Here is a 19180-nt window from a genome sequence, read left to right as displayed (position 1 = left end):
TAATTGCAATACCCACTTTCATCCTTCTGATGACAGTTACTTATTTTTTTTTTCTTGTTAATTCGTTCCTTAAGTCTGTTTCTATAAAGATTGCTGGTGTCTTGGATAGAATGTTTAAAAATCAGGGCAATGAAATCTGCAAAGATAGCTCACTCAATACAGTGCTTGCTGTGCAAGCACAAAGATTTGAGTCTGGATCCCCAGCTCTCTGGTAAAGGCCTAGCAGAAGCGCATGTTTGCAAACCAAGAACTGCGGGGCTCAGAGGCAGGAGGATTGATGACGTTTATTAGTCAGCCTGCCCATATTGGTGAGATCAGGTTCAGTGAGAGAGCCCGTCTCAGAAACTAAGATGGCATTCCTGGGGGTATACTTTCCCCAAATTTTGTATTCTGTTGCCTCTGCATTTTCACAACTGTGTTTCTTGCCGCTGTATTCAACATAGCAAGGAAACAGAACCAGCCTCGATGTCATCAACAGATGATTGGCTAGTGAAACTGTAGTACATATACACTATGGGATATTTTCAGCTGTAAAGAAAAATGAAATTTTCAGAAATATGATGCAACCGAAATGTATAATATTAAATGAGGTGGTCAAACTACAAAAAGATAAAGTCTTCCCCCATATCCTAGCCTATATTGCATATGTGTACTTGTGGGAACATGTGTAAGTCTGGGTAAAGTCTAAATATCTAGAAAAAGAGACCCATTGAGTAACACTGGGTCATGAAGGAGGATGACGGGTGGACATAGGACACGTGGGCCATAAACAAGGAAATGAATATGGGGCCTGGGAGGAGCTATGGAAGGGGGTGGAGTAGCAGAGAGTACACAGGTAGGGGAAAGGCTCGTCACAAGGCACACCTCTTTAGGAAATGTCCCTATGCTAACTAACACATTATATGCTGGTTGGACTCAGGGAGTTAATAATAGTAATCAAAAGATACGAAGTTAGGAGGGAAACATGGTGTGTGACAAAAGGGAGGTTAGAGGTAGGGACTGTTGAATATGTATGATCAAAGGATGTCGTGTAAATGTATTTTTAAAGAATAGACAAAAGTAACCCAATTATTATTTATTCCACCCCAGCCCCTCCCCCGTGTGTGTGTGTGTGTTCATGCACACATGTGCTTGTGAACACACAAACTTGAACAGGGAGGTCAGAGGACAATGGACTACTTGCTGGAGTCTGTTTCTACCTTCTGGCTTGTTCATTGTGGTTGGCAGCAAGCACCTTTGCTACCTGAACTGCCCCTCCTGCCACAAAAACACTACTTTGAATCGTCTCTTTAGTGTGTCTCCTGGTATTATTGAACACTTGCAGTCTCTCTAAGGGACCTACCTGTTCCCCTTCTCACTTTATTTTCCTGTCTGTGACAGTTTACAATTTATGTTTAAATCTACAGGCTGATGTCTCCTCGCAGCATCACGTCCCTACCATCTTATATTTCTGCTTAGTTTGCTAAATGTTTTCCTCAGTTCCATAGCTTATAATTTCTTATGGGATTGGGGGAGGTGGCAGTTCTTTATGTTGGTTTTTCAACTGGGACTTTGTATTTGTGCTTTCTTAGGAAAACGACTTGTCTCAGAAAGAAAGAATTTTAACCAGGCAAGATATCCACCTTAGATTTATCTTGGAAGTGTGTTTGAAACAGTTCTATATTTGCTAATTTCAACAAAGACAAGACATTGATTTTCTCTGCAGCCTAAAATTACATCTGTTCCGTGGACAAACCTCCCATGTGTTTCATATCTCCCATGCCTCTGTGTTTTCTATTTCTTTGAAATAGATGTTGATTCCAGGGATTGATTCTACCTGATTTTTTCTTGTGAGTGTCTGCACCCCAGTTATAAACTGAGGGCTATGTGCTCAATGTTTTTAGACTATTTCTTTTCCTAGCTCTCTGTGAACTCTGCCGTCTGCAGCAATTTTCACCAACAGCATTGCCCTGTGTGGCCTTCTGTGACCATTGCCCTGTGTGGCCTTCTGTGACCATTGCCCTGCGTGGCCTTCTGTGACCATTGCCCTGCGTGGCCTTTTGTCACCAGTTGCCTCCTGATGGACTTTCTCATCTTCAGCCACCCATGGAAGTCCCCCACATTTTCTTTGTGAACAATATTATTTTAAATTGGAGTTGGTTGTATTTTCTATTCGACATTATTCTTTTTAAATAACTTACAGTCTTGGAAATTTTTATTTTGCAGTTGCATGACTTAATGGTATCTATTAAACTGATATAGTTGTATAACCATTTTACAATCTCATAAATCAGCTTTCCATTATTCTTATATTGACCTTGCGTCTATTTAAATACCCAACTCCTTCCTGTATATCTAAAGGATTTTGAAGTTTTTCTTTTGCATATCTATGATCATTTCATAATTATGCAATCTATATTTCCATTACTAATAAATTCAAAGGCAGAGGGAACTCAACATAGTAAAGTGTTGCAATAATTCATATTAAACCATTTCTGGACATCTGTTTTTCTTCTGACTTTTCATAATACGTTTTTCTCATAGCCTCTCGGATACTGAGGTTGTGAATGACTTAAACCATTGTTATCATTACAACTGTGATTATATTATTGTATCATGGTGCTACCACAAGGTCAACTGGTAATTAAACAAACAAGCAAATTCAACCAGAAGTTATATATCATGTCAAACATGCTCCTATAATTTTCAAGTGTAAACCTCACATTGTTTTCTCAGGTTTTGCTGTATTCCATATGTAATATGATATGTACCTTGTTGTTTTAACTCTATTTTCATTGTTCTTAATAGACTTCTAATTAATTAACTCAATCACTATAAACTTTAATTTGGTAAAATATTTACAATGTGCTTTTTAAAATTTAATATGCCAATAGTACGTGAAGTACTTAAGCACTTACTCTATTTAGCCAAATTTCAAATTCTGCCTTGATGAGCATGAAAATAAAGGAATGTTTTAATTGAGGGTGCAATCCTCCTTCTCTGAAGAGTCCTAATAAAAAAAAAACACAATTTCAAAATAAAATTGCTGCGTCCTTGAATAGTTATTTCCATGTAATTATTGTTTACTAAGGACTCCCTATTAGATAGCTACAATGTTAAAAAGTCATGCATGCTTTTATCTTAGTTAATGCAATTTCAATAAGCATTGAAGTAGTTGGCATTTTATCTTTGTACAGAGGAGACACAGGATTAAATAGACTTACTGTGAAATTCCCTAGACAAGACAGAGCGCCATGTTCAAAAACCTATGTATACTTTGTAAAAACCTGTACTTCATGCTATACATTACTATGCCTGTAGCGCCCGTGCCCCCACAAGACAGTATGCGAGCTGGGAACTAAGTTGGAGACTTAAAGACACATAGACAGACACACGAGAGAGACACGAGTCATCCTTGATTCAAGAATACCAAATTTATTGTGCTCAGGGGAAGCTTAAATGGGGCTCTGCCCAAGCTCCAGCTCTTGAGATCTTTCAGCTGTAGACCCATCAGCCTGCCATCAGGGTCTGTGCTCAGAGCAGCTGCAAGCTGCTCAGAGCAGAGGAAAACAAGTTGTTTTGCTCAGAGCAGCTGCAAGCATAGGAAAAACATGCCGCTCACAGGGAATTCAGGGTTCCGTGGTCCTTAGCCCCCAATAGCTCCCAACAATACTTAATCTCTGTTGGTTCTGAAGTACATCTCTTAGATTAACTGTCCAGCCTTAATAATAAATTTAACCTCTTTAAATATGAAAGTAAAAAATTTGAACAATCTATATGCCTCTTAATAAAAAGTATATTGAAGATACTATCATAATTATTATATTACCTGAAGTATGTATAAATGAGCTGATTTTGAAAATGTTTCCTATCCCCATTAGACACCAAATGCTATGAAATAAATGCATGTATTCCCTCTTTTTGAGTCATTGACTAATAGGGTCTTATAGAATCCCCAAATGTTGTGGTTACCCTCCACAACATGATGGTAACATCCTGTTCCTGAAGACATTGCATGCTTTCAGTATAGAAGATGGAGAAATCTGACTTGGGCTCCACTGGAAGCTTACTTTCTCTTTGCTAGCATCCATAGTGCTAGAAGGTACTATCCATGCTGCCAAAGGAGAAAAGTAATAATCCACCTCACCCTATGAACCTTGTGAGCTATAATAATAACCCGTCTGCAAGATATACACACTGGTACAATAGTGGCACACGTTAGGGGAGTGATAATCACTTTTCAACTGGATTTAAGGCCACCACTGTGAGATGAAACACTGCTGTTGTTAATGAGATCAAGAACCTGAGACTAGATAGGTTAGGTGCCAAGGGGGAGCACCTACTACTATTATTCTACTAGATGAACATAGCTATACCATAACTCCCAAGGATGTGTTACCATGCTCATAGATCAGTATCTTTCTCAGCTCTCTCTTAAAAAAAAGCTTCTTCACTCAGTATATTTTATTTGTGTGGATGTGGTAGAACGCTTTTGATTCCTGTGATAGGAAGAAATGTGAGTTGGAGATTTGAATGCTGATGTTAAAAATATGTATCTTCACTTACATTTCTGGGTTAGTAAATTCCTTATAGATGAGCTGAAAGCTTTCCTGATTCGGAGGCTGTCAATCATGTCTAACTGGATATAACTTGAGATGAGCAGTGGAAGTCAGCTTCTTACCAAGCACTCCCTTAATGAAGCTGGTATACTAGGACACTAAATGTCCAAGGCTCATCTGGTGAAGAGTATATTCCTGCCATGCCAAGCAGTAGACCCATTTTACTCTTCAGCAAACATCCTCTTAGAGAAACCCATGGCATGGTCACTGCACCTCTTTCCTTCTTAAGGGCCTCCTAGGGGGTTATGGAAATATTTGAATGATTTGGGACTGGTTTTGGGAGAAATAAAGATACAAAATACTTGAAAATATATAAACCATTGGTTTATAGTATCCCCCCCACCCCCCAATGTGTCTGGCATTTGTTACCTGAGTCCAAGTTGAATTTTTTTTAATGTTGATCTAATTAGAAGCAGAAAGTAAAATGGTTGTTAATAGTAGGGTTGAGATAAAGTTTCACTGACACGCTATGGTCAAGGGCTCTAAGATACAAAATGGAGGATGAGGTCAATAATAATGTAGTGTTCTTCGGGGGGTGGATTTCATGAAATGATATCTATGATATAGCAAATATGCTAATTAGCTAGGTTTAATTACTCCCACTATTTTTGAATACTTCAAAACCTCATATTATATATGATAAGTAAAACTTTCTGTTTGTTTTAGAAATAAAGCTTGTTATTTTTATAATATAATTTTATTATAATATAAATTATAGTATGATTATAACTTATAGTATGATTTTATAAAGCTTATTGACAAAGTGCCATGTTAGTAAATATCTATTAAATATTTTCATTTACATGTTTAACTATCATGCTTGTTTTCTTTCCATCTTACATTCTGGTTGCCTTTACTTTGCAGATGCAGCAGCTGTTCCACGAAAACTATGAACACAACCGCAAGGGTTACATCCAAGACCTTCACAACAGCAAAATCCACGCGGCCATCACACTTCATCCGAACAAAAGGCCTGCGTACCAGTACAGACTGCACAATTACATGCTCAGCCGGAAGATCTCTGAGCTCCGCTACCGAACCATCCAGCTCCACCGGGAAAGCGCCCTCATGAGTAAGCTTAGCAACAGCGAAGTGAGCAAAGAGGACCAGCAGCTGGGGGTGATGCCCTCTTTCAACCACTTCCAGCCACGGGAGAGAGATGAGGTCATAGAGTGGGAATTCTTGACCGGGAAGCTGCTTTACACAGCTGCGGAGAACCAGCCCCCTCGACAGAGCATGAACAGCATCCTAAGGACAGCCCTGGATGACACCGTCCTGCAGGTGATGGAGATGATCAACGAGAATGCCAAGAGTAGGGGCCGACTCATAGACTTCAAGGAAATTCAGTATGGCTACCGCAGGGTCGACCCCATGCACGGGGTGGAGTACATTTTGGATCTGCTACTCCTGTACAAAAGGCACAAAGGGAGGAAACTGACGGTGCCCGTGAGGCGCCACGCCTATCTTCAGCAATTATTTAGCAAGCCTTTCTACAGAGAAATGGAGGAACTCGATGTCAACAGCGTGGTGGAGAGTATTAACAGCGGCACTCAGTCATTATCGTTCATCTCCAACTCTCTAAAGATACTCTCTTCTCTTCAAGAGGCCAAAGAAATGGGAGGGCACAATGAAAAGAAAGTACATATTCTTGTTCCCCTTATTGGCAGGTACGATATTTTCTTGAGATTCATGGAAAATTTTGAAAGTACGTGTCTTATCCCAAAGCAAAATGTAAAGCTGGTCATCATCCTTTTCAGTGGGGATTCTGGCCAAGACTCCAACAAGCACATTGCGCTGATACAAGACTATCAGAGTAGGTACCCTAAGGCAGAAGTGATGCTCATTCCCATGAAGGGAGAGTTTTCCAGAGGTCGTGGTCTTGAAATGGCTTCTTCTCAGTTTGACAATGACACGTTGCTGCTATTTTGTGATGTTGACTTGATCTTTAGAGGAGACTTTCTCCAACGATGTAGAGACAATACAATTCAGGGACAACAGGTATACTTCCCCATCATCTTTAGCCAGTATGACCCAAAGGTGACCCACATGGGAAATCCTCCCCCAGAGGATGACTTTGTATTCTCAAAGGAAACTGGATTTTGGAGAGACTACGGCTATGGAATCACCTGTATTTACAAAAGTGATCTACTGGGTGCAGGTGGATTTGATACCTCAATACAAGGCTGGGGACTGGAAGATGTCGATCTTTACAGCAAAGTTATCCTATCTGGCTTACAACCCTTCAGAAGTCAAGAAATTGGAGTGGTGCACATTTTCCATCCAGTTCATTGTGATCCTAACTTGGACCCTAAGCAGTATAAGATGTGTTTAGGATCCAAAGCAAGTACGTTTGCCTCAACCATGCAACTGGCTGAACTCTGGTTAGAAAAACATTTGGGTATCAGGGACAATCGAACTCTCTCCTGACAGTCCAGGCAACACTTAATTGCCTTTTGAAAGGGGAGTTTACCTCAGTGTTGGCTATTATTATTTTTATTTTATTATTGTTATTTTATTGTTATTGTTATTATTGTTGATATAATTTTATTTTGTTGTTCTGGTCTTAAAGTACTCTTGGTTGTCTTCCAAATGGGTGTTTGTTGACCTCAAGCAAGAAGAGTCTGAAGTTCACTGATATTCCACAGTCAGAGTTCTACTGAAGTCAATACACGTATTACTTTTCTATAACTTGCTTTGAGATTGAGTTAAATCGTGGCAGTCAAATGGCCTTGGAAGCGCATTCATCACAAGAGACAGCTTAGAAGAATGTTCTCTTAGGGCTTAAAGATGCAATATTGACTTTTTCTTTTGTTTGTCAACTTCAATGTGATACAAATATTTACTGGTGAAAGGTACCACAAAAGTGCTTTATGCTTCCTATGGGGAAGGGACTCTGTGACATAAACTTGAGTTTTGTAATTTATACAAGGACTTAAATATATAGACAATAATTTTCTTCATCGTTAGAATTTTTAAAGTAAATGAACACCTATGATTGTATGTTTATTTTTTAAGAAAAAAGTTTTAAAAATTGAGGAGTACTGTTCCACAAGCAACCGGTACTGGCTACCCTGGTCTTACAATGACGAACTCCTCACAACTGTCTGCTATAAATGCGAAGGAACTTTATTTTCTCAAGGAAATATGATTTAATGAAATATTCATGTACATTTTAGAAGCTTTATGAAACAATGTCCTTCATTTGCTGGCAAGAAGATAAAACATGACAGAACCTGTTTATTTATAATAAAACACAGGTATAACCGTATTCTTTTTCAAAAACATTGACAATGCTCTGTTGTTTTCTTTCTGTCTTATTTGATGTAATTTCTAGGGTTGTGTTCAACAAAACATTCTGGCTTTACTAGATGGGAAAAATACCATGGGATCATGGGAAGTGCATTGTGTTCTGCCTTACTCCCAGCCTTCATAAGTGATTCACGAGAATAAATTCTTAATTTAGTAATCCACCCTCTGAAAGGAGACTACTCTCTTCTCAGTCTCTGAAGACTAGGACTTGTCCAACCACAAAAGAATCATTCAAAATCTGCCTTAGAAAGTATATAAAAATAGAACAATCCTGGGGGAAATTATAAAGAAGATTAATTTTATAATTATGAAAAAAACACCTAGGGAAATATCTCATTTCTCACTACAGTTTTTCTTTTAACTGAGTCTATGAGGTCAATGCTAGAAAAACTGTCATATTTAAGAAATGTAGGAGAGAATGAATACCTATATACTTAGGCAAGGAAGTCTCATGAAACTTGTTCTAAAAAATCATTCTGCAAATAGGTAACACATGTACACAAAAATCAAACAAAACATTTCAACATTGGCAACTCTCTGGTTTTCCTGCATTCCACCTAGACCTTCCTGGTGCTGACCAGACCATGTGTGTCGTCATGCCTGTCTTCAGCTTCTAATGAAGAAAAGGTTTATCTTTTACATTTTGCCCTTATGAACAAAGTAAAGAAAATGACTTTCATTTTTCACCAAAAAACAAGAACAATTTTTATCAAAGTCAGCTGGAGAGTGAGTCTCACAAATGGCTGGCATTGTTTGTGACACATGGCCACAAGGGCACCAAGCATGAAGGGTCCTAGCCTGGTAACAACCCCTTTTACTGAAAGTCTTCCCAGGTCTTCAAAATAACATTACTTAGTATTGAGCAAAACAGGAGGGAAAGTTCCCTGCCTAAACATATCATCTTAATCATTTTAAGTGCACCAGAAAGGAATTAATGACATTTTCACTTTTAAAATGTTTATCTTGACAGGGCCAGCAATTTAAAATTGATCTCTGCTCTTATGTTTCCCTTGGCTTTCACAATATTTATTTTAATAGCTTATTTTCTTACCTTACATAACTTAGCTTTTGTGCACATTTTGTTTTCTTAAAAAGAGAAATGTATGAACATTTAGTTATTCATTTTGGATAATTATTATCCATTGATCATGGCTAGTTAATGTTTTAGTATTTGAGTCTTTTTTTTTGGGGGGGGGGTTTCAAGACAGGGTTTCTCCATAGCTTTTGGTTCCTGTCCTGGAACTAGCTCTGGTAGACCAGGCTGGCCTCGAACTCACAGAGATCTGCCTGCCTCTGCCTCCCAAGTGCTGGGATTAAAGGCGTTAAAGGCATGCACCACCATTGCCCGGCTTGAGTCTATTTTTTTTTTTTTTTTTTTTTTTGGTTTTTCGAGACAGGGTTTCTCTGTGGCTTTGGAGCCTGTCCTGGAACTAGCTCTGTAATGAGTGCTGAAAGAGGGTATTAGTGAATAATAAACATAAACACCACATTCCAAACACTCTACGTTGTAGAATTAACCAAGGGCAAAGCAGGCTTTCAATTATTATTTTTGCTTCTTTTATTTTTTAGACTATAATATAATTTCATAATTTCTCCTTCCCTTCCTTCTCTCTTAACACTCTACTCTCTTTCAAATCCCTGGCCGTTTCTTTTGGCTAATTGTTGTTACATGTGTATGTCTTATATTCATATACTCCTAACTATAACCTGCTCAGTCTGTGTAAGATGACTTGTATCTATGTTTTCAGGCCTGAGCATTTTGTAAAGGGTAACCAATTGGTGTGCTCTTTCCTGGGGAAGACTATTTCTGTTGCTCTCACCGTTCTGTAGGTACACATTGGTCTTTGTGTAGAGTTGAACCGTTCTCAGTTCATGGACCTGTACAGACGAGATGAAGGGCTGCAAAGATCACATTTAAGTGTAGCTGTAAACCAGCACACTACTGTGACCAACTAGTATAAGTACATCAAACATCGGTTATATAATTTGACATAAGTTATTGACAATTTCTTTTCAGGCAATATTGTATTTCCTGGCTGACGATTTAAGGGTCACGATGTTAGTAAAATCAAGTTTGTTGATTTACATGGTATCTGTTTTCTTACTGTGTTAAAGTTTAAGAAAATACAATGTGAATATGGTCAGAAGAAAAAAAAATGTAGTCTCAGTAATACAAACACAGCATTCTGTTATTTGAATATCTGTGGTTATTTTTACAAACATCACCCTAAAATGTTCCATTGTCCTTCCACATCACTATGGGTATATGATTACTCACTCAAAAACATGCAATGCATTTTACTTAAATTTACCCCTTAAGTACAATCTTCATAATAGCTCTCAAGATTATTTGAATATTTTATATATTTAATAGAAGAAGGAATGGAGGTATTCATCAATTATGGGACTCTATGAAAAGCAGGTTTAAACTAAAGGCTATTCCGATGGGAAGTGTCTGCCTTGGGTCTTTGCCAAACATAACTTCTCAGGTATTGGCAGGATATAAAATCAATGGCGGGCAAAGGTCAGCTGTCACCATAGATACATTTAGTCCACACTTGAGCATGCTTCTTTTGCCAAATGTTCTTCTGGAGAGAGCTAAGCTTGCTGTAGCCGCCACCTAGCTTCATAATCCTCTCCCACATTGTTGGATCCTTTGTACGCAGCTCTGCTGGGAACGGCAATCATTTGGCTGTTTCCCGGCACATATGCCACGGGACCTCAGCAAGGAAAGATGTGAAAATGTCTGATGCTGGCAGCTGTTTTTCTGTTTCATCCCGGTCAACTAAGTGCAAAAGTAGTCTACACTGAAGAAAGTCAGCATGTGACTTTACAGACTTGAGATAAACACACACACTGTCATTATCCAAATGTTTCTGGATCTAAGAGTTGAGCCCATTATAAATAATTAACAGTTTGAGAGCTAAGTACAGAAATGAAATATTCAAATGTGTGCTCACCACCCAAACAAGTGAATAAATGTTGTCCAAAAAACTTAAATAATAGAGTAAAATTTTAGCATAAGAAGGCCCAAGGCAGCAGCACCATGACTAGAGTGACTGATTAGTGAGTGGCCCAGGTTAACACCGATTTCTTTCTTCTAAGAATAGGATTCATTCCTTTTTATCAGCTTGATTGTTCAGAAGTTCATCCAGTTAGGGCTTATTACAGTGTCCTGGGGGAAAATACTGTACATAGACCTTGAACTGGATAGTTTTCTGCTTCTCGTCTCTCCCACCCAACAGGAAATTGGTTCCTATAGATAATACAGAAATGAAAATCTGCAGTAGCCCATGAAATATCTGGAGCTTTATACTGCCCTTGTTGATATGATCTGAAGGTGAAAACAAAGCTTTCTCTACATTCTGCTTATGTAGTAAAGCTACCACTGTCTTCCTGCTTTATGACACTTGCCTGTGGTCCCATCCACTATAGGAAGTTGGTGTGCTTTATTCTAGTGGCAGCTCTTCTGCCAGCAATCTAGAGATTTCTGCGCTTCCTTTCTAACTTATGCTTAATTACTAAGGGCAAACCATTTTCAGAAAGTACCCTGAGTTGAGGAACGATGCAGGATAAACTGACAAGGTGATGTTCTCAAGGACAATAATGGAATTTTTAACTGCTGCTGGCTTGCCTCCTTTCCCCTGCCCACTTCCTCTCAACATCTTAATCATTTTTAGCATGCAGTATTATAGGATTTTTTTTTCCGATGCTGACTGACAGTCTTTTTATCCTTCAGGGACATCAATAGGGCACAGTGTAGCCTCTGTAGCCAGTGTGGTCCCGCTTCTTTCGGTCCCACAGCCTCACTCGGATGCCAGTCGTGCTGCTAAGTTTGCCATGACAGATGGTGAGGATGCTGTGGACACCACCAATGATTCATTTCCCCAGATGGCTAGAAGCCGCATCTGGATCGAGCCAGAAACCACCCTGCCTGCCAGGACATTTCAGTGTCAACTTCAATTTCACATCCAACTGTCAGTTTCCTTCTTCTGTCCCAATCTGCTCAGCCACCAACATCTGAGCAAAGTGGGGGATTCTGCTCCACACTAGGTATTCTAACAATGAAACTCAATCAATACATTAGTTCTGCAGGTTGACAAAACTGCCTCTAGAGTTTGTTGATATATTATGCATACTTACACATGTTTGGAAATCTACTGTCACATTTTAGAGAACTTGGTCCACCTGAAATTGAACTGATAAAATTTTATATAAGGTGGTCCTGTTAGGAAAAGAGATGCTTCCATCATGAACACAAACACACAGCAGAGCCAACAAAGATACAAATAGTCATGCTAACCACCACATTAACCAATTAGAAATATTTATTGAGGAAATATTTTGGTAAAATTATTATCAAGTAAAACTCTAAAACTGTGAAGACATGCAGCAGTAGATATTGAGCAAATAAACTGACTGACAAAAGTTCATATATAAAAAATGAAAAATAAATACCACAACCTGATGTGGGATGTTCTTCTGTATATGTGTTGCTTTGATTGGTTGATCAATAAAGCTGTCTTGGCAAATGGGTTAGCACAGTAAAGCCAGGTGGGAAATCTGAACAGAGAAAGAGAGAGAGAGAGTATGCAGAGGTAAGGAGATGACATGTTTCCACTGGGGAAGCAAGATGAAAGGTAACAAATCACAAGAATTATGGTAAAATATAGAATATAGAATAATAGAAATGGTTTGATTTAAGTTGTAAGAGCTAGTTAATAGTAAGACCTAGCTAATAGGCCAAACAGTGTGTAATAAGCTTCCATCACCACAACCATGATAAAATTTATCCCCACCCCTCTAAATTACTCCAACATCTGTTTCTAAAGGAGAGTCTAACTGAAGGAATATAAAAGGTTAAAGATAGAGTGGTAATGAGGTGTGTATTATTTTTATCTTTTCCAGTTCCCTCATACTTCCCATGACATTTAAGCATGTTTATAACTGCCTCTACCTTTCAGTATTTTACTTACATTTCTGTGTTTCACACCCAGGAATTACTTGATAAAAGAATTATACAATTCAGACAACAGGTTTCTCATGCTGAGTCTGAGGGGATAGTATTGTGAGCTTGAATAGTGATATTTACATGATATATTCAACTTTCTTCATTGCAATCCTGGAGTATTGAAAGCATGCTGGAATGCATTGCTTTTCCTAGGAAGCTAATTGGAATCCCAGCAGCTTTTATATACCCCAGTGAGCATTTAGACAGAGACTGAAGGCCGAGATGGCTAGAATGCTTTGATCCCCCTCAAATGCTTATCATTCCTTAATTAATCTGTTCAGTATTAAGTCCTGAATTTAATAGAAAAAGTATTGCATCCAAATACTTACTGGATTAATTTTTAATTTAGAGATGAATTTCATGAATAAGTCTTAATGTGTAGTTTAGAAGCTTTTCCCCTTTGCAAAGTAAGCATATCAATAATAATCATTATATATATATATATGTATGTATGTATACACACATATACGTGTGATTACAGAATCAGCCTGTTCAGAATTCAAAGCAGTTGCCCATTTAAATCCTGAACAAATTTCTGTGGTGTGGTGAACATCCTTTAATTTTCTGAACTCTTCTAAATGAAACACATTCATTTGCCAAATTTAATTTCTTTGAGTACCCTTAGAATTACTTGCTGCAGGTAGTTAAGTTTGATTATACAAGGAAAAAATGGGACATTTCCTTATAATTTCCTTGGCTTGTTGTCAAGTGATAGAAAAATTTCCTTCAAACCTTTGCTATTAATATGTTATTTCCTATGGAATTCTGAGTCTTCAGGACATTTCCTGCCAAGAACTGTAGCGCACCACATCCTTCTGTGCTCTAATGCACCACCACACTGTTCGTGTACCGGGAAAGGGGCTAGAGATTGAAGCACACAAAGACTCACAGACAGAAACACGGACCATTCTTGAAATAGGAATGCCCCAAGAATGCCCCCTTTATTGTGTCCAGGGGCAGCTTATTTAGGGATAGCCATGCCCCAGCCAAACACACCAGAAACCATTCCCCTGCCATCAGGAACTCCTAAGGGTCTCGTGCTCAGAGCAGCTGTAGACACTTAGATCAGGGGAAAACAAATTGTTTACAAGAAATTCAGGATCTGGGGGTTTACAGCGCCCAACAAACAACTGATCAATTTCATCATTACCTTGTGGTAGAGGGCCTGGTAGACCAGTATGGGATCTGATATGTGTTATATACAAGGGATGTTTCTATTTCCTGTAATTGAACAAATACCAATTCTGAATCATCTTGTATAAGTTTAGTGGTTTTAGTATGTAAACCAACTCTTTCTGCATATTGAGAATCAGTAACTATATTAAGAGGCTTTGGAAAATCTAATATTATCATGAGAATAGCACATAATTCCGACTTTTGAACAGGGATTTAAGCTATTTTACTTATATCTCCTGACTTATAACCTTCCTCTCCTGATTCATTTGCATCAGGATAAAATGTAGTGGCTCCAGAAATTGGTGTTCCTTGCACAAAGTGAGGATAAATCCAAATTAGTTCTTTTTATAAACTGAAGTCTCTTGCTTTTTGGGATATTTGTTGCTAATTTATCCCAGGAAATTACTGTAAGCTCTTTGCCAATGTTCATTTTCTGTCCATAATGAAGAAAATTTCAGCATTAGTAAAAGGTACTACAATTTCTCTTGGGTCTATTTCTGTTCATTGATAAAGTCTCAATTTTCCTTTCAGAATCAATTCAGAAAAGTTTTTTTTGTACATAGATCATTAATTTTTTACTCTTTGTGGCAAAAATATTCAATTTAAAATATTATCTTCTCTCTGCATAAGAATTCCTGTCAGAGAATGCACAGAAGGTGGCATGACCAGGATTTAATCAAGCTCTGAATACAAGTCATCCACATGTGCATCTTGTGGTTTCTTTTCTACCAAAGTCAATTCTCTCTCAGCCTGAACTAATAGGTTTTTTTTTTTTGACTATTTAAGTCCTTATTACCTTGTAAGGTTTGAAATAAATTACTTAGTTCTTGTGTTTCAATCTAATTGTGGACTGTAGCCAGTTAATATCTCCCAGCAATGTTTGAAAATCATTAAGAGTTGGTAATTGATCTCTCGTGATTTGTACCTTTTGTCGTTAAATGTTTTATAAACCTATCTTATATCCTCAGTAATTAATAGAATCCCATTTTTTTTTATTTTTTCAGGAGCAATTACTAACAAGGCAAATTTTCTTCACACTTTCTTTTTAAGGTAATCATGTCTAAATCAGTGACCTACGGGAGGCCCCTCAGGGTGTTTCCAAGTGACAAAGGGTTATTTTGTCTCTCCATTTTTGTCTGCATTCATCATTCAGTGATGGTCTTTGCCATACCTTCTACATACTCCAGAAGACTGGGGCCCTCCGTTTATTGTCTGTTTTTTAGGAACATCTTGCCTACAATCCCTTTTCAAATGACCTTGTTTACCACAATTAAAATGTCTGATATGCTGACTTTTCTTAAAAATTTCTAGAAATTACTTCCCCCACCAAAGCAGCATCATAACCGTGATATCCAATATCAGCTGTATTTCTAATTCATTCATTTATTGGCACTGATCTTGCCTTTAAAGAGGCCTAATCACTCTTTTGCATTCTGAATTATCATTTTCAAAAGTCAAAGATTCAATTAGTATTTGTCCAAATTCTGTATCATTATAATTACAGTTGAAGTCAATTTTTGTAAAAAAAAAATCAGCAAAGACTTCTTTTGGGCTTTTATAATTTTAGTAAACGACTTAGTTGTCATTCCTGATTCTTCAACTGTATCCCAAGTATTCAAAGCCACTATATGACATAGTACCAAGGCTTTGTCATCTAATCTAGACTGTTTTTGCACATCACTGAGAATCTGATCTTGAAAATTTTCCATATCTCTAGCCCTACCTTTTAGAAGTTAGCTCGATTTGGAAAATAACCAAGCTAGCTAAAAGATAAACAATTATATTTTTATTTATTCTAAATAATAATAATGAAACAAAAATGAGAAGTCCAAGTGCAGTTGTGCCGTGAGGGAGTCACACATACACATACAGAGAGAGAGAGAGAGAGAGAGAGAGAGAGAGAGAGAGAGAGAGAGAGCGAGCAAGCACGCACTTGGGCTGTAAGCCCATTTTTTTCCCTCTGGATCCCAGAAGGCCACACACTAACTTGGTCCTACCTTTAAAGATAATTGGTTAACAAGGCTTCCCCATCCCTACCTTACTGTTCTATGACTCTAGCTTCCTCTTTCCACCATGTTTTCCATTGTAACTTTGGACCAGCTTCCAATATTGCTGTAACTAAATCTTTCTAGTCTTGGGGAATAATCCTGTTCCAAGTTGCCCAGGAGTTTAACACTGGCTTCACAAAGGGAGGCTGTGTATCATATGAAACGACTGCTTCCTTAAATCTCTTCAAATCTAACATTTCTACAGGATCCCAATTAACTTCTGCATAACCTCAGGATGCCTATCATCTGGTGCTCATTTTTGTATGGTAATTGGATAAATTAATGTTGGTTTTCTAATAACATTAGGCCACTCTTCAGTTTCGTAATGCAATGGTGCAGTAGTTTCTGTTCTAAATTCCTCTGTGTCTGAGCATTTCCCTTATTCCCATTACTAGGTTTCTCTAAGGCTTGTATCTTACCAGTAGTAAATCTTTCTAAAGCTTGTGTCTTATCAACAGTAAGTTATTCTAAGGCTTGTATATTATCAAAGTTTTCCGATTTTCATTAATAAGTTTTTCTAAGGCTTGTATCTTATCAGTAGCAAGTCTTTATAAAACTTGTATCTTATCAATAGTTTTTCTAAGGTCTGTTGATAAGTCTTTCTAAGACTTACATCTTATCAACCAGATTATCATATTTGGTACAGTTATCAAACAATTTTCTTAAGGATAATATATTCGTTACCAAACTGAAATAATTATGACTGATATTATGTCAATCCCAGAGAACTTGTTAATACCCTCATTTGTTTTTGCCATATGCAAGCCGTCCATAGTAACACTAACAGGGTCCTATCTCCCTGCATTGTGATATTCCCAATTCTTAATAGGGGAAAGATTTCCCCCCACTTTTTTATAACCCAATTCCCCATTTAAAAATTCCCAAGTATCTTACTTATCACATCTCATGATGCCGACGGCATAGTCAGAGATGTGTGGAGGTGGGGTAGTGTGGGGAGCACCTAGTTGTAATGGCAGCATTCTGGGGTGGGGGCAGTGTGCCAAGGCAATCAGACTACCACGTCAGTGGGCTACAGCTGAGCTACATTGGCCTGGCTGAGGGCACCTGCAGCTGCCTGTGAGTAGGGTATGCTGTAGGGTGCCCTGAGCTACGCTAATTACATGTTTGGGCTGGGGGCCAATGTGGCTGCTCACGTGCCTTGCAGTGAGGGTTTGAGCTGTCTGAAGAGCTCATGTAAGGAGATCAGTGGGAGAAATCTGTTCTGCTGGAGTGCAGTAATAGAGAGGACCACAGGCCTGTCACTAGCGGTAGCGAAATGGCTGACCAGGAGTGTACTCCGCTGTTTACCGCTGTCCTACAGCTGGGCCCCTCAGCAGCTTGAGGGAGTTTCAGCAGCATAAGAGGGGTCTCAGAGCAGTTGAGCTGACCTGGGTAAGCAGTCTGGAGGAAGACCTGTGTCATGGGAAGTGAGGGCATGGATCCGTGGTAGGGTGGCTAACTACAGAGGCGTTTGGGGACCAGGGCAGGCAACAGCTGAAGGGTGTTGTAGAAAGACTGCAAGAGATAAACTCTGGACATAGAAAAACAGGCGTAGAGGGCCTGTGGGAAGGGATACAAAGCCGGCCATTACAGCGGCTGTTCCAGTGTGGCAGATTCACCGACTTGGCATCGTTTAATAATGCTACACATTGGGCACCAGATGAGACTGCTAGGTGTACTGATTACCTAATTTGTTCCAGTATAACCAAAACTTGGGAGTCAGAAATCGAGATTATGACCTGATAAATCCAAGGAGAGCACAGCCATTGGCTGACCCACTCTCCACGTTTATTCCGAACCACCCGCCCCAGAAATTCCCTGGAACTCCTTCCTCTTCTCTCCCTGTCCTCTCTAGCCACCCTAAGTCCTCGGAGAACTTCATGGCTAGTCCCAGTCAACAAACTGCTGCCACTGTCCTTTGAGTCAAGGTTGCTTTAATGGCACAGTGGATTCACTGGATGGATGATTTCCCTGCAACAAATCCTGTCATACAAAAACCAGTGATAACAGCATAGAAATTGAATTTCTTTAGAGGGAATTTCATTAATTATCTAGCATCTTCCTTCTTTCTCTGTGTATGTATCTAGATAATTGATGACTAGATAGATAGATATAATATTAGTATTTTCTTTATTTCTTAATGGCTTTTGATCTTAGTACCTCATTATGAAGCAAAATATTCCAAAGCCAGGAACTGTCACCTGTAACATTTTTCTTCCTCCTGCCCTGGAACTCATGTCTGATTAAACAGACAGGACAGCTGAGAAACTCACATTCAAACTGATTTCTTCAGAAACAACTAAAGACATTAGGAAAGTTTGATATTTTTGCTCTACATTTTGAAATTCTTCTTATAACTATTCAATGAAACATTAATTATTTATTTTATAAAAACAAATTACCTCAAAACTGAATAGATGTTATTCTGTATTGTTATGGCAAGCCCACCAGAGGTAACCACTCAGACACAGTTTAAAGCCAATTGAAAGTCTTTATTCCAGCTGACTGGGACTATCCTGAAGTATTCAGGACCTAAGTGTAGCCCCAGGAATTTAGAACAAGGGATTTTTTTAATATAATTTTTTATTAAAAAAAATTTCCGCCTCCTCCCTGTCTCCCATTTCCCTCCCTGTCTCCCTTTTCCCTCCCCCTCCTCCCACTCTCTTCTCCCCCTCCCCCCACTCCTCTTCCCCTCCCTCTCCAGTCTGAAGAGCAGTCAGGATTCCCTGCCCTGTGGAAAGTCCAAAGTCCTCCCTGCTCCATCCTGGTCTAGGAAGGTGAACATCCAAACTGGCTAGGCTCCCACAAAGCCAGAACATGAAGTAGGATCAAAACCCAGTGCCATTGTCCTTGGCTTCTCAGCAGCCCTCATTGTCCGCCATATTCAGAGAGTCTGGTTTTATCCCATGGTTTTTCAGTTGCAGTCCTGCTGGCCTTGGTGAGCTCACAATAGATCAGCCCCACTGTCTCCGTGGGTGGGTGCACCCCTTGTGGTCCTGACTTCTTTGCTCATATTCTCCCTCCTTCTGCTCCTCATT

At 38.8% G+C, this 19180-nt stretch overlaps 1 protein-coding gene across 1 annotated transcript in view; it reads left to right on the top strand.

Moving 5' to 3' along the window:
• The window catches only part of Chsy3 (chondroitin sulfate synthase 3), a 215035-nt gene extending 207005 nt beyond the window's left edge, over nt 1-8030 (top strand). The window contains exon 3 of the mRNA XM_050120873.1: nt 5463-8030. Coding sequence (XP_049976830.1) covers nt 5463-7025 — 1563 coding nt within the window. The 3' untranslated portion in view covers nt 7026-8030. The remainder of the gene's footprint in view (nt 1-5462) is intronic.
• The last annotated feature ends 11150 nt before the right edge of the window (nt 8031-19180 follow it).

This window comes from Alexandromys fortis, unplaced genomic scaffold (genome assembly GCF_014885135.2).
Source record: "Alexandromys fortis isolate MF-2015 unplaced genomic scaffold, M_Fortis_MF-2015_v1.1 scaffold_181, whole genome shotgun sequence".
Lineage (NCBI taxonomy): Eukaryota > Metazoa > Chordata > Mammalia > Rodentia > Cricetidae > Alexandromys > Alexandromys fortis.
Note: the sequence above shows the minus strand (reverse complement) of the source record. Positions and strands in the feature narration are given on the sequence as shown.